The following is a 16631-nucleotide window of genomic DNA, read 5'->3' on the forward strand; positions in this document are numbered from 1 at the left end:
CCTCCTTCACCCAAAACAAGCAGAGGCATGTTCTGTATCGCATTATCGATAGCCCGACCAAGTAAAACCGTTAATCTGAACGATGTTGATTAACTACAATACACTGCAGCTTATAAAGTAACTCACGTTTATAACGAATTGGACGCAAATTTACATTTTAAACAAATTTTTCATCTTACGTATGTGTATGCCAGAAGACATGAACAGACGCGTTGTTACAACGGCAAAAACCTATTCTGATCGTTGCATCGGACCACTGATTTCCATGGCCTTAACCATATGCCATATGTACACATTGGCGAAAGTATTCTGATCCTGTTTTGATTTAATGGTCCTAATAATCTCATTCAAGGAGCAGTTTATTACTTTTCTTTACTGGATAATATTTTCGCCAAGCTCATAGATGGTTTCCTGCACTTCCAAGATGCCTAGGTTTCCAAGGTAAAAGTGGCTTCCTGAGAACTGCGATCTATCCTCTGCCTATCGTCACGAATAGTCTCACAAAAAGATTTCCTGTTGAAATCAACATAGACTGCGTTACCAAGTGGCAACAGTAGGTAGGTACTGATATTTTTCTGTCCACTACTAATTAATGATATTTCCTAGACAAAATACTTGCTTTTTTAGCGTAACTAGTGTGCGTATACGGCAGAATAAAGCTGTGCCTATACTGTATTTTTAAGCAACTGGTCAGACTAGTCATTCGGATTATATATAATTCGAACATGTGCTGTACAAGACTTGCACATTGAGTAACGTTTTATTCCTTAGACACGGTAGCGAATCAAAGTTTATCACAACGTCACGCGTTGACGCAATCTTCTTTCCGTGGCAGAGACGTCTGCCCGAGTAAATTATTGTAAACCATATCCCATTTGCAAGAAACTTGAGCTATTCAACGTCCAGTATCTGAACCGTCATGGCAGAATTATTCTCAAGGTAGCTTTTTTAAATTTTCAGTATCGATATCAAATGGCCGCAATGCGACATCGTTGTTCCAGAAGGTGATCGTACGAATTAGTATCTGAACCGCGCGTTCTACACCAATCATTGCTACTGAATAGAAATAGATGGTGCACATCATCATGGACTTCACCAGAGTAAGGTACACGCCTAAAGCTAGTCGCCACCAGAAAAATACAACTTCATTGTATTGTACGGATGGCCTTATGTATCTACGGCTATGATTTATTAAATTCGAATAAAGGAACAATGCTAACAGTAGTGTGATCTTGTTCTATAATCTTTTAATACTATCATACCCTGCAGAGTTTCGAGCGTTGACTCTGAGAAAAGGTCTACTGTTATCGTCGCCTACGTCATCGTCATAAATATCACGATCTGTACAGTTCTATTAATCGAAACGAGTGCTTATACCCTTTGACGTTCCGTTACGTCGAACGTAACGGAACGTCATAAACGAACGTCATATCGACAACGATTTGCAGTTTGTTAGACGCATGATACCCACTAGGAGATTGTTTTTCTCTATGTGTTTGTGAATTCTATCACGTCGCAAGGTATATAAAAAATAAATGAATGGCATCACTCTACATCAATGAAGTTGCAATATTACGCTCATAGCCGCCAAAAGGAACATGAAATATGCTTCACCCCATTGAAGACACTTTCTGGGAGAGCCAAAAAAATTGATTCCAGTTAATCATTATTGTGCGCGCAGGGGTATGAAGTCTACGTCTAGGAATCTGCCGTGATGTTCATTCTTCGGTAGAAAGTGATTTTTCAAACGTCATCGTACGCGACTGATGATATAGTTACCGCCATGCATCAAGCGCCTAAAAGGCACCAATTTACTATTGCCTTAGCAAAGGATTTTTAGAACATCAGGCATTATTTATATTATTTTACTAAATTTTTTGCTAATTTTCGACCGCACAAAGCAACGACCAGAATGAGCTCTACACCATCGTATTGTATATAGACATCGTTCCGTTTAGTTCTGTCAGTAATGGAAATTTACTAAAGGTCTGCAGCTCTTGATTTGCACATGGAACGAATTTATAAAGGCACGCGTTCATGAAATGGATAATTATCAGCGTTAGTTAATAAGGAAAATAACTGGACTTTTGTCGTTATTGTACACACCGTTTATTTCAGAATCTACAGGCAGTACCAGTGGAAGGAGGCGTCGTCGCTCTCAGTAACTACGCAGTTGAATAGTACATCTCGCTCAGCGTATTTATATACAGACTATTGGTAAGATAGGACTCAAGTTCTTGCAGAATCTCTCTGGCTACCAAGGTAATTGTAATGAATAACGGACCCGACCCGGATGACTGAGGTGGACCACTTTATAGGAAGGGTGGTTAAAAGCGTTAAGAATGTACATCTTACAGTCAATAAAATGATTCTAATCTAGAAGGTCCTGATGCACGGATCCGTGTTAACGGCATCGCACATCGTTACTTGTTTTTGATAGTTGTTTTTTCAGGCTCGTTTCGTATTGTGCTCACACTCGTATGCACTAGTACTCAGGAAGTTACCATTTGTGCTTTATATCTGTGTGTAATGTGCGCATATAATACAACGTGGATTTTGCCTGATTCCAGAACAGTAGCTTCTGTCAATAGGTCAAACTTTGTCAAGCACAACCGAATTAATATTGCGTTGTTCATGCGACTCATTGATATCACACATGCGTAACTTAGCGTCATCCCTTATGCACAATCTGTCAAACTTATCTAATCGATAGAACGGTTGTTTCTATGGGCGTGTGATTGAATCGGCTATTTTCTTGTTCTGGTCCTTCAAATGCCGTTGGGTTTCTCTACTTCTTTTAGATATGAAGTATTAGGGCTGTAATGAAAAATGGTCATATTTAGACAAACTGAGCAAAGCAAAAAATTGATAGTCGTAGATTTTAACTATAACAGCTCATTTCATTAGTTACATGACGCTTATAGAATCCGGATTGGTATCGATGGTTTTTGGCACGTAGTGCGGACTCGTAGAGTGAATTTTGATCTGCGCTGGATCTTGGTTGTCCGTCCCTGAAACGACACCGTTAGGAAATGACATGTGTTCATAGAATAAAAATACAGAATTGTTCCTTTTGACTAGCTTCAACAGAATTTCTAGACTTTAGATCATAATCTTATCTCAACACAACTAGGTAGTTAGCTGCGTCACATATCTATATCTCTCTCATGCGAACATTCTGTTTAGGACTTATACTTTCCGGATGTTATTACGTATTAGAAAGACGAAACAACTTACCTTGCTCATTCGTGACTACACTAGCTCGAAAACCGTTCTCGTCTGCCACGTACTTAACGAGGCGCTTCCTTCCATCAGGATCTTCTATCGTATAGAACCCAGTGACACGGCCCATTCCATCGAACTCTTCGTGTCTGGCAATTCTACCGCCTAAGTATCGATCGTCAAAACCGAATTTATATGGCGAAGATACAGGACGGTCGTTTTGAAGTTGAATGCTAGCGGGAACATGAAAATCAGAATCGTTTATAAATCGAGGCAGCCTGTAAATCAGAGCACAGAAACAATCAATCTTCATTCATTCATTATCGTTAACACACTATTACTAAAGTAAACCAACAATATAAACCCACTTGCAGCATCATCGTATCTAAGCATCCACTATTCATTTTTTATTGAAGCAAGTACATTGCGTACTTGACCGTTACGTCGACAATTTACTGAAAAGAGCTATAGTTACTGTTGTATTAAAAATCAAGTACCTACCCGATTTTGTTCGGCTTACGGGTCGTCCTCCCTAGCATCCAAGGAGCTTTTTCGTTCAAGTTGGTTTCCGGACTCACTGGCGTATTTACCGACAAATGCGGCTTTACAGAAGACAGTCGTGCTGCGGAGTCAATGCGGGGCGGTCGTCCCGACATCCCGAATGCTACGGGTCCTTTTGAGATATTTTTCAAATGAGCATTATCAGCAGTGCGATCATCAAATGTGAACAGCCGACTGTTAGCATGTGCGTAAGTGGTGCCAGTAGAGGATCCCGTGTGCGGGGGCTCGGTGTTGCCTGAGACCGGGCCCTGCATTTCTTGGCGAATACCGGTTTGTTTCACGTAAACGTTATTGTTTCCAAACATGTTATTGGGCTTTTGACTGCGTGATCGATTAAACAAGCTCTCTGGGTTTCTTTCAGGCAGATGAGCGAGATTCTGGTTCGGTGATTCTCTCGGAGACAAACTCGACTGATTACGTACTAGACCAATAATCGATGCTGTTGTAACACCTGCTACTGAAGGTATAGGGAATCCTGGAAGGCGAGGTCTTGCTGTAGTGGGCACTGGTAGACCAGTTGTAGCAGACGATTCTGTCGCAGCAGGAACGTAATACTTCGAAGGCGAATGACGTGGTTCTTGTCTGAGAACTGGAGTTAAATCCACTGTAGAACAGGTAGGAAAGATGAGCCGTATATTAGGATTACTCAAATAAACCATGTCTAACCTATTGACATCATTTATTCGCTTTTAGTGGAATCAACTGTGAAATTATTGTTAAGCTTGCATACTAAACTCACAAGGATTGTTGGTCGTCGTGAAGAGGCTCTTCTGCTTTCTCTGATTGATAAGTGATGGGAGATTGGCATTAGCACCGGAGCGGAAATCTGGCCTATCGTATGGAGTTTTTAGTTTAGGTACGCCATTGCTAAATCCGAAGTCCGCAGGCGCGGGCGTATATGTTGGCAGATTAGGATAAATCTGGTCAAGGTTTGCTGGATTTACCGAAAAAATTCGCTGAGGTTTTAAGCGACGCCTTCGGGAAATTTTCCGTTTTGGTGGAGGTAAGGGCTGTCGATTCAGGCCTATCATTTTCTGGTCCAAATTAACTGGTGCAATTTCGCCATTGTAGAAGCTCATAATACCAGACGGTGTGGTATAAGCATAATTATTTAGAGAAATCTCGCGTGGCTGAGGTATATAAACTTGATCTGGACGCAGTCGGGTACCAAAGGAAATCCCAGCATTCTCCTTGTGGGTGCCTTTACTGCTCGGGGTAGCCACCGTGGAAAAAGTAGGTACAGGGGGAGAAGGAGGCTGAGGGGTCGAAACTGGTCGTGAGCCGTTTCGCAAGTCGGGGTTTGCTGGGGGTCGGGTGTGAGGCTGTAGAGCATAGGGATCTCGGGGAGCTGGGACAGGAGCAGGGCCGAGCTCAGCAAAGTTGTAGCTAGAATGGCAAGTTGGTGAGATCGATCGGCTATCAAAAGTTTTGAACAACCTCAACGACCAGAGAAAGAAAACATTTGCGATATGGCGCTAGGTAAATATAATCATTAAAGACGCTCGGATAGTTTCAGATTATTTTTCTTCGCTGACGAATCTGTCGTCATAAAATAGCTTTCAATTAGCTAAGCGATAACAGAAAATTGTATTAACTAGCCCATTGAACCGACCTCTAATAAAACAGATCATTATGAAAAAAATATTATTGAAGTATGTTTCCGATTATATATGTACTCATATGCATGGCAAAGTTGCCAAAGGGTGAGTAGCTCCGAGCAGAGTTGCGGAAATGAAGGCAGTTTGGGCTCGCAGTTTATTCTAGTTGTGTGCATATTAACAAGAACCCTAATAACCAGACTTCTGTATTGTTTTCTAACGGAAGCCTGCTAAAGGTGAAATAGTTTTGCTACCAGTCTAACAAATGTGGTAGTTAAGAAATGGGTGGCTAGTCAAAAGGTAGACGGCAGAAAGGGTCTACCTGGAGATGGTAGGGGGTGTTGCTTCTGGGGTGGGGAGAATCGATATGTCGGCTGTGGGCACATCGACGGGTCGCTGCTTCCTTCGACGCCTGCGGCGAGTAACCCTTTTTACTTCAAACGACATGAGATTAGCATTATTAGCAGGGCTAAATGATTTTAGTTCGGGTGTAGGAGAGACTGTTGTAGGAACTGACGGCAATCTGGATGGACGTGAACCGGGTTGCGTCGGTGTCACTGTCTCGCCTATCAGGCGAGCATTAAGATCGGGGGCATTGGTTTGCTTATTGAAGTCACTCAAATGATCCTCCTGATCCTGTGGGTTATATATAACCGACGGAAAGAAGTTTCGGGGCGCATAGCCACTCTGCAGTGTGTTGCTACCTGTGATTTAAGCCATTGTAAAAGGATAAAATTTAAAGTAATAATTTGTTCCTGACATTTATCTCTAAAATTTGCTAGGAAATCTATCAGGAGAGAATTTATAAATACAACGTTGTAAACAATCAAAACAGAAGACTAAATTTCATACAATCCACTCTTTGAAAAAATTATCTCATGTACTAAACTAGCAAATATAAATAAAAGGGGATTATTATCGTATGTTAGTTGAAAACTAGCGACTCTAAAAGTGAGAAGGAAAGAAGATTCTGTCGAGCTGGTAAGTTTTAGAGTGATTTTTTCATAACTTTCTCGTATACCGTTATGGCCGCGTAGGCTTTTCTGGTGCCGAAGAGGTTCGTCATTGATAGGATCATAGCTTATCTTCTGAGGTTCAGGACCCCCAATTACCACTCCGTTGTCGTACATCCGCAGCAGAGGTTGTGTTGGGTCCAACTTACGAGAACCGCGTGCTAAAACAGAACGTATTTGATGTAATATCGTGGACAAGACATTGGCTTAGCAAGCCGGAAATATGGGTCGATTCCACCATCACGCATTAGATGACTTTCACGTTAACATTATCGCCATATTGTAAAATTTAACAGAAGTTTTCTAATAGTAAAAGATGCTTAATCTTGATCAAAATTATTTTTATATAATTGTACTTATCCCTGTAAAATATTTTGCTTCTAGAGGATCCAGTTAGAAGATTCACTAACCAGGCGTTGTAGGACGTCCTCTTCCACTAAGTCGATCATTTGGAGAGGTTCGTTCAGATCGAGAGTGGATAGAGAAATCTGATGTAGGGGCCGAAGTGGTCGAAGTTTGGTGATACGATACTTTTTCGCCTGTTGTCTGAAATATGGGTGGAAGGGGAGTTGCACCAGGTGGGCCAAAGTGCTTTATCGGGGCTGGATTTACTTCTGTTCCAGGGCCTGTGCGAATCGCCTCTGAAGCGGGTACTTTTAAATTCGGAGATATAACAGGTTCACCGAAGGCACGGGCTGCTGGATGCTGAGCCTTGGACATTGATTTGACGTTGGTCAGGTTTTCTCGAGCAGGGACGTTTGGTTGATGTGCTTGTCTTCGAGACCCAAACTGATTTGGTCCTACAGGTATTCGGGTGTTGCGGTCAAATGGTCTTGCGGGCTGGACAATAGACTGCACAAGTTGGGCACTCGGAAATCGGACATCAGGTTGTGGCGGAGTACTTAGATGGCCCGTATTCTGCCATGGGTTTTGAGGAACAACAGGACTATGTGGAAACGATTGTCCCATTAGTGACCCGAAAGTTAGCTCAGGGACTTGTTCTCTAATTACATTTTGATTCTGGGTAGGCTGATAGTGTCTGGATGGGACTTCAGAATGAGAGTTAAATTTTGGTGCAGAAGCGTCTTCAGGCTGTTGGGAAAGCTGTGCAGACGGCAACCGTCGGTGTGCATCAAGTGGATTGAACTCTGGTGTTCCCTTCGGTGCTTGAGGTGACAACGGCTCATGTACTGCGGTGTGCTGGTATTTAAAACCAGCTCCATGATAAGGTTGCCGGTAGAAACCTGGCTGACGTTGCACTTCGTCCGAGGGATCAACTAAGAGTCGAGGTTCCGTTATGGAGCCGTTGAGCACGTGCCTCTGCTGCTGAGGAAAACTCTGATCGTGAGTAGCGTATCCTGGCTGCGTTACTGTGCCATCAGAGAATTTTCTGCCAACACGGTTCTGTCCAGGAGCAGCCGTTTGATGAGAGGGATTCGGCGGAACTGTCATTGACACATGGGGCCTAGGACTGGTTTGGAATTTGTAAGGATCCTGGTAGATTGTGCCTTGCAAGGAAGATTTTGACTTAGGACTTTGGGACGTAAACGTTTGACGAGAACTCTGGGTTGTTGTTGGATGCGGGCTATTTTGGGGTGTCTGATAATAATGCGGGGTTTGAGCAGGCTCCTTTGGTGGTGGCGATAAAACGAGTGGGCTATCGTCAACGAAGTGTATTGGTCGCCTTTTTAGATCTTCTATGTCCACTGAAACCGGCACTTGATTTTGTACCCTGGGTGACGCAAGTGTTCTCGTCCTAAAGGGCGCTGGTTCTTCAAGATAGACCGCAGGCACATATGATTGGCACAAAACGTTAAGTGAAGCATTTTTATTACTACGAGAATCACTCGCAATCACTAGAAAACTATTCGTGATCGATCGGTATTTCAAACTCGCTTAATTTATTAACACACACGGTAAAACGTGTGGTAAAAAAGCTCGATTGGGTCAATGTTGGATCAGATTACTAACCCGTGCTGCGAAGGTCATGGCCAAGGTAGAGCGTAGGCCGAGGTCCCCTTTCAAGAGGCTTATCTAACTTAAAAACATCTCCCTGGCCGACTATCTTCGGACTGTCAACATTTACAGGGTAAGCTTGATACTGAAAATTAATCAATCGAATTAGTGAATTAACTATATTCCCGAAATGGTATTTATTATTGGGCATTCGTGAGTCATGTTAGCTTTATAGCACTGTTTACTCAAAACTATATTTAAAAAAGAATTACATTGCGCACTATTAACTCAAAAAATCTGGTACATTTTTACACCAAGTTATATATTAATGTATTAACGACTAGGATAACTGAGTGGTATCAGAGAACGATGAGTTTTGAACCAAAGTTATCGTTTCGTGAGGGAAATCGTTGCTTAGTAAGAGCGCTAGTCCAATTTTTCAAGGATTTGTAGAGAAAGGTTTTCAGCGAAACGACAGTTTCTTGCTACCAGTGCAAAGTGTAGAGATAGAGGAATTTGAAGCCATAAGAGAAGTGAGTATGACTCAAGACCTCAAGCGTCAATCATCATAACACCTAAGGTGCTGTGATGACAGATGCCTTCGAATAAAGTAGATCGTAAAACGTGCACTTCCTGCCGGCTTAGTGTAAATTCCTCGAAGCAAGTGTTATAAAGTTGTCATGGAGCCACTGTGATTAACGCAGAGAAACGAAAGGTGAATTCCTTACAAAGTGGGTTCACGGTAAATAAAAAAAAACACGTGTAAGGGTCTCTATGAACGATTTATGCAACCATTAATAGCATACAAAATATATACGACAACACAGCTTGAGGTCCTTTCATAGAAGCTGGGAAAAAAGTTCCTGTACCTCAAGAAAGTTTCCTTTCTGACCTTCTGTTACTTGTTGTTTATTTCTGATATACCATTCCAAAAGTTCCGCTGTATCACCGTGGTGTAACCAGAGCAGTCGTAAGAGTAATTTCAACCCGATAGTATCGCTTAAATATGGGTGTTCGAAGTGGAAAGGTGCTTCTTCGCCAATGATTTGCAATAAACAATAACACAACGCAGGCATGAAAAGCCGCACAGAATTTTTTGACAATGAAGTACCAAGACACTATATCATATGCCCAATTGAGTTCAGTCTAGTCTATTTTATATACCTACATTAACCTAACTCCGAATTGTTTACCAGGTAATAAGTCGCATGTTAGCAGCGGGTATAAAAGTCTATCAAAAATAATTATATTTGCGGTAAGTGCCCCCCTTTGCGTCACACTCATAACTGCATTAAAACAAGTCTGTCGTTAATGAAGCCGCACTGTTCATTATTCAACAGCGTTTTAAAAGAAGTAACAACAAGCTTTTCGGAAATGATGCGAGGGATTGATTCTTGCTTCAGAGGCTTGTAGTTATCAATGTCATATGTTTTTTAATTTTGCGGTGACTTTTGGTTTGGAGTGCCTCACAGCTTCCGACTTTGGAATTTCCACTACTACCACGAAGACTGTGGGGTGCGCGAGCTCGGCCTCGTAGCCATGGAATGTCTACCTGTCTCCTCAACATTTTTTTTCAAGTTGTATTTTTCCTTTCATAGGAGACATCTCTTTTTTCCAATATATGCTATTAACGATCTATGGCCCCAGGTCACAGCTGTCGACCTAGCTATGTAGAAAAATTTAAACTTATAATAAAATGACATCAGCCTTGCTACCGATTCATCTACGCATAGAGCTGTTGATATCAAACTTCCTTAATTTCTTTGTCTGTACAAGTAAGATCCAAGCATTGTAGAATACGCCACCTTCAACGTAACTGAGGTAGAGAGTAATGCCGTTAGGCTTGACCAAAACGAAATCGGCGCTGGCGTAAACAAGTGAAAGAATTTTTTATTCCTTACCTTTCTATCGGGACTGGTATCAACGTCGATTGGTTTATAACTAACGACCTTTAATTCATCTGTATCGACGTGGGCACGGAATCCATCTTTACCAGCCTCGTAGACAATTCTGCGCAGCTCGCCATCATGGCCGCGAAGGTAATACTCGCCTTTTACCTACAATGCAACAGACAAAATACTTGGGCTTAAGTGTTTTTGAAAATTTAAGTAAGTAAGAACAGAGGAACACGCGGCCACGAGCGTATACAATCACTAGCGTCTAGTACGAGTCGATCTTAGGGAAATGTGTGCGCAACTCTAGGGCATCGACATCCAGATACACCAGGATCGTCTTTGTCAAACCCCTACTAGCATTTTATCGACAGAGCGCGTCTTCGAGTTCAAACAAAAGAACCTGTAGTTAGTACGATAAAGCTTCCTCTTTATAAACACACCTGATATATTTTATATGCGCGTCAGATGCACGTGAGGGAGTGAGGCTGCGTTTATGTGGTATAACGCATATTTATAAACACAGAAAATAACAAATAACGTGCATGAAATCTGGTTAGTTTGGCGTGTATTTACTCATACACTTGTGATGGTTTTACTTGACGTATTTTTTTTTGCGTTACGCGATACAAAATGGTTTTCAAAACATGGACAACGGATTTCTTCGAAATTTTCGTTGATATATTTGGTGCAAGTTTACATTTTAATTACTTATAGAACAATGATAAAATTGACCGGCCAGGCCCGACATCGTCGATTTAACATACACATTAATTCCATAAACTACCCCGTCCAGTTGGAGATATTTAGTATTTGCTGTCATCGTATATTCAAACAATTAACACTAACAGACGCAAACCAAATTGACGTTACTGCATGATCATTACTGGTACGTAAAAAGAGTCGATTGAGATAAAGGTATACGATCAATCTTCATGGAGCAGGCTGGAATCGTTGGCGTAGCCTGAGGCTCGCGTGATTAAGACTTCGATATTCTACACTCTGTGTTCGCGGTTCGACAATTGCCCTATACAAAATCGTTTCTTTGTGGGCCTCAAATCGAATTTGCCCTCTCTGAATGAGTTACAGAATATTAAGACATATATAGAAGGCAAGAAAGATGCAAAATTGAAGCAGCATAGAAAACATTAGTAAGAAGCGGGACGCGTGTTCGCGACATAGGTAGGTATATTGTCGGACGACATGCATCTATATCTACGTAAAATATTGTGTATTGTACGTTAGTATTTTATCGTTCTGTCCGTGGATTGACGTTTCTATCAGTCACATCGCGAAAGCTCGATGCGACTACTTCGAGTGTGACGAAGTAGTTGGCTACTAAATGCTTGCTTTGCATATAATCATCTTTGTGGTTATATCATTCTGTGGCCAGATTTTTTTTATTTGTGATCATCACAATAGTCATACAATAATAAATACAATACAAAGCTAGATTCTTGGTAGAATAGTTCAATTAGAAAAGATGAGCTAGCATTTAAGCTGTCGAAAAACGGCACACATGTTGAACTCCCTAATAGGAATTGGAAGGTGTGTTATACGGGGGCCGGACACGCCTTTTTTTTTAGGCACGGTCTGACCTGTACCGACGCGGTTTGTAGATTCAGTTGCACCGCTCTTTTGCGCATGATCACGGTTTTGAGAGCGCCTATGGAGAGCGTCACTGAAGCTGTACTCGTATGGTCGGAAGGAAACATCAGGTGCAGAAAATTTGGACAAGTTGACCCGGTTCGAGCGATCAGGAAGCAGCAGGAGCTACAGAAAGACAATAGACAGCACAGGCCAAGAGAGGTTTTGGAGGTAAAGGGGTTAAACGTTACAGCCACTTCAGCAGTACGTACAACTTACACATGTCGTACATATTTTGGAGTATAACAATAAATTAAGGAACAACAAGTGGTGTAGATGGATTCTGCGATCGGGATAAGAGACGGATTCCAAATTAAGACTGGAGTAGGTAACGTACGACCTACGTTTCTTTATTGGTAAAAGTTTACTACAAATTGTGTCGAATTAGAGGAACGATCACCTTCAGAATGGGAATTCATTCGAAAAAGATTCGATTCGAAGGTTCAGTTTACCTGAGTTGCTCACCAGGACAAATAAAAAAAAATAGGCACAAAGGCTTAGAACAGTTCCTTTGGTTGCGAGTTTAACGTCAAATTGCCTGGTATATCAAATTAGATGTAATCGATATCGACTAGGAAACCATGCCAGAAGAAAATAGGACTCAAATAATACATGCGTATCCTATAAGGTGCAAATATATTCATGCTCGGAAGTTCCAATATGACTGCATGCACAAGTTCCTTTCTTTACTTGCCTGTAGGATGTTGCTGTATAATTTTTTTTTTTACTTAATTGCTGTATTATATAATAAAAAAAAAAAAAAGGTTCCGGTAAGTTGTTTATGTATTGCTACTGCAATTCTTGCCTCCAACGTTAACCTACGATACCCTTGTAAGCGTTCCGTACACGACGGAAACTGAACAAACTCATACTTACGTCTGCCAGTCGTTTGTCGAATGGTTCTACATTGACAGAAACCAGTTCGGCATGGGGATACGTCGGCTGCCTAGGATGGTCTGCTGAATCGCCTAGCTGCCCGTATCGGGGTCCAAGGGGGATATTTTTAGGATTGTGACTTTGGGGCTTCGGAACGGAAGCACGGAATGAAGTGCCCTGCTGAGCAATACCGCCACCGGAAGGGACGATCCTTACAGGAGGGTTCAAATTGTTCTTCGTTATAATAGCACCGCCTGAAAGAAAAACAATCCATAATAGGCCTTTATCAATAAGAAAAATGGTATCGAAAAAGTTCAAATATATATATACGTAACGCTCATAGTCTGTCGTAGTGCGCCCAGTATCGACATTGTATCAGGGACTAACAATACAAATAGAAAAACTCATATCTAAAATAAAAAATACGATAAGTAAACATGAAACACAGTATTCTATACAATGCATACGAATAGGAGTATGTGCATTTACTTTATGCCTATATGACGTTGTTATTATGCCTACCTTCTTCTTCTTTGTTGGCTGTACTGAAGTAAAGCGTAGGGCTATGTGCAACCTGTTCGCTGACGGCCCCTTTTTGAGGAAAGCGGCGCCCGTCATTGAGCCTAGCCGGCACATCGCTTTGTGGTACCTGCTGTTGCCTATTTAAATGGAGAACACCTGATACTGCATTTACATCCTCGAGGCGTCTTCCGGCTCGCGTCCCATGATGGCCTATATGTAAGCCATCGTTATCATGCCTATATGCAAAAACATTACTTAGATACTTATTTGAATGTGGCAATCAAGAATTCCGTTGCTTTGTTTTCATAATAACAGTTCAGACGTGATACTCGAGCATCGTATGACGAGGCTCAACGATCACAGGTGGATTCAAATTAGTTTTCTCTTATTGTCAGCAGCGACAGTGATAACGACGAAACAATCAAACACAAGTTGATCCGGAATTTTTCCAGACTGCAGATCAATCACTGTGTTTACTCACTTACGGGCGCAAGTTTTATAACGATAAGCTGCGCTATAGCTTTAACAATATTTGCTGTAAGCGGCGAAATATAAAGTTTAAGCCTGACCTGATCTCAGTTGGCGCTTGTCCTACGATATGTAAAGGTCGCGTTGGTGAGAATTGGTTAGGAACAAACTCCTCGTACAATGGTTGGCCTAAAACAGTATAAAATGAAAAAAATAACAGTCATAGGACGGGGAGTATCCATGAAATCTACAACTCCGGCAAGCGCATGTCTATCTATATATATACATATAGATGATTCTAAAGGATCATTCTTACCGTTCGCTCCTCGTACAGGCTTTTCTTGGTAAAGCGAAAAAGTAGTGTTGCTTGGTCTGTGTACGGTGGTAATGGGGTTTTCCGGAAGAGTCCCATTTCCGGATTTCGTGAGGGAAATAATATTGCCGTACTCATCGTGAAGGTGATCTGCAGGCCCGAAGTCGATATGAGATGAAAATGTGGCACCTTTATGTTGTACACGAATCTGTGATTGGTGTGAGGCAGGCACACGGCGCGCTGGTGGCGACGGATCAGGCCTAAGCGTTGCGGAATAATCACAGCAATATTAGTAGTAATAAAAATTTCCTTTCTCAATTAAGACATTGTTCACAATAGGTGCGGCATTATGAGATTGCATTTACCTGATAAAATTATTGCCACTAGTGACCCGTGTGCTTGTTAAATATTCAGTGAGCTTTACGGTACTCTTTTTAGAAATTAACGCCACCTTGTATATAAAACTAATGATTTAATTTATTTGGCCATTACTATCGGTGTATAGCAAGTACGATACAATTATAATTATTAGGACCACAGTAACGCAGGCCCGGGCCAGGGCTCTTCACATCTCTCGACTTTACTATTTGTTACGCTATTAAATAAATGCGGCTAGAAGTATGTTGGCCTTACTTTTCTAACCTTTTCACTTCATTTATAGGTCCGTAACCTGTTAGTGAAATTGTGGGTAGACGTTGCGTTTGATCTTCTCGAGCACAAGGAGTCAGCTGAACCTGTTTGTACTTACGTGGGTATGGGCTTCGGTTCAAGATTATACCGACTGGGTTTGTACTCATCAGTTTCCGGCACCGAAGGTGGGTACTCCCCGCTTTTCACTCCCGGTTCGTTTGAGTCGACGAATGCACGAAAGCCACGAGTGTCCGCGATGTAGTTTACGGTCTAAAGCACAACAAACGATTTGCATGCACACAGTGTACATTGTGCATTAGAAACGTATTGCCGGTGTACTGCTAATCGATTCAACGTATATCTAACACTGTCGATTTCAAGCTGCTTTCATGTTCACAAAATAACCCTACCGGTTCATTATTTAATGCTCCCTTTGGTAGCAAAAGGTAAAATAGTTTATTGATTATTCTGTATCAATACATAAAGAAAGCTTAACGGTTATGATCTGCCAATATTTATATATCCGTAAGCAATGCAAGCTGACATACTTCAGTAAGACCTCGATAGTATTTAGCTATGCTTACCCGCTGCAAACCATTTGCACCGACTATCTGGTAGGAACCGGTGACGGCACTCTGATCGCCTTTTTCCAGGCGAGAGCTTAGAGAGCCGTCGGGGTGATCAACGCTGTATTGGAAGTTATATGGATTGAAGACGCCGATTGGATGTGCGGCGTATTCTGAGAGCTTTTGAGCCCGCGTAAGAACTGTCGTCAAGCCGACGAGCACCTACAGAAATAACACAACGGAATTAGAGAACTGTTCCATTGACAGACGATATTAGACTACTGCTAACTCATTTGTTACATTCACACAGTTATTACTATCCAAGTATATATATATATATATATATATATATATATATAACATAAACTTACCAAACTGAGGGTTTTTTGTAAGTAATCCATAAATACTTATAAGTACACAACCGCTACTTACATGTATATTGACTAGTGGTGTCTCGCCATACGGCGAGAAGCCGTAAAAGAATCTCTATTCATTCCTAGAATTGTTCTTTAATACCTACATAAATCCTTGCACAGGGAGGCGGAAGACCCACATTTCAGCTGCTATAGAAGATCTTGGCTAATTTTTAGTCTTGTAGCGTTCGGCTCAACTAAGGCGTTACTAGTGGGGCTGCATTAAGTGTACTTGACAGCCACGCAATCAATCTACGAATACGTGTTCCCCGTATTGCTTATATACGACAGGGTAACGAATCAAAGATTATAAAGTTTAGGTCTATTTCAACTAGTCAGCATTTAATTCAAGGTGGCGCCAAAAGCGAATCAAAATTCGAAATTTCGCGGCAAACTTTGATTATCGTTCGATATCGCACTTAAAGGCAAAGGCGGTACATGTTCTCAAAATCATTGCTCAACTTAATTTACTGATCCAAGCAGATCGTAGAAGTTACACACAAAGTGAAACTGGTCGAAGTAGGTTATTTGATGTTCAGATAACAGTAATCTCGTATCACTATCGTTTCTCGGCACTCACGAGCCAATACTGACAATTCTGGAAGGGCATATTTACGGACGGGGGCTTGGTTACGAGGCTGAGCGCGCGCGCCTCACGGCTTCCTTGGTAGTACCAGAATCCAATAACATAATCAGAGGCATTTCTAGTTGAGAGTTGATCAAAGATCAAGAATCCACTATTTAGTCAACGATCGAATAGATACCTTTGCAAAAGCATAACGCATTTTGAAGAGTGGTATTGGCCCAAGTTCATGCGCAAGTAGGAGCAAGGAGAGGTATCCTTCCTGCTATTGTCCTATACACAAAAATATTTATAATAACTGGACAATAATAAGCAGCAGAATCGGTCATTGGGGACATCCTATAGTCAAATAATCTCATGTGCGCGTGGTC

General features: G+C 41.6%; 1 protein-coding gene across 1 annotated transcript; it reads right to left on the reverse strand.

Annotated features, from left to right (window-relative positions):
- Positions 1-2085: 2085 nt before the first annotated feature.
- LOC111243183 (uncharacterized) lies at positions 2086-15665 on the reverse strand. The gene is made up of 16 exons (XM_022788376.2): positions 15636-15665; positions 15283-15486; positions 14817-14968; positions 14072-14328; positions 13857-13944; positions 13288-13523; positions 12766-13019; positions 10252-10407; positions 8366-8495; positions 6805-8166; positions 6403-6555; positions 5704-6085; positions 4523-5169; positions 3724-4387; positions 3238-3500; positions 2086-3011 (listed from the first exon to the last, which is right to left on the reverse strand). The coding sequence occupies exons 1-16, from the start codon at positions 15663-15665 to the stop codon at positions 2908-2910; spliced, it is 5082 nt and encodes a 1693-aa protein (XP_022644111.1). The 3' UTR covers positions 2086-2907.
- Positions 15666-16631: the final 966 nt, after the last annotated feature.

Source organism: Varroa destructor, unplaced genomic scaffold, assembly GCF_002443255.2.
Source record: "Varroa destructor unplaced genomic scaffold, Vdes_3.0 BEIS01000001.1, whole genome shotgun sequence".
Lineage (NCBI taxonomy): Eukaryota > Metazoa > Arthropoda > Arachnida > Mesostigmata > Varroidae > Varroa > Varroa destructor.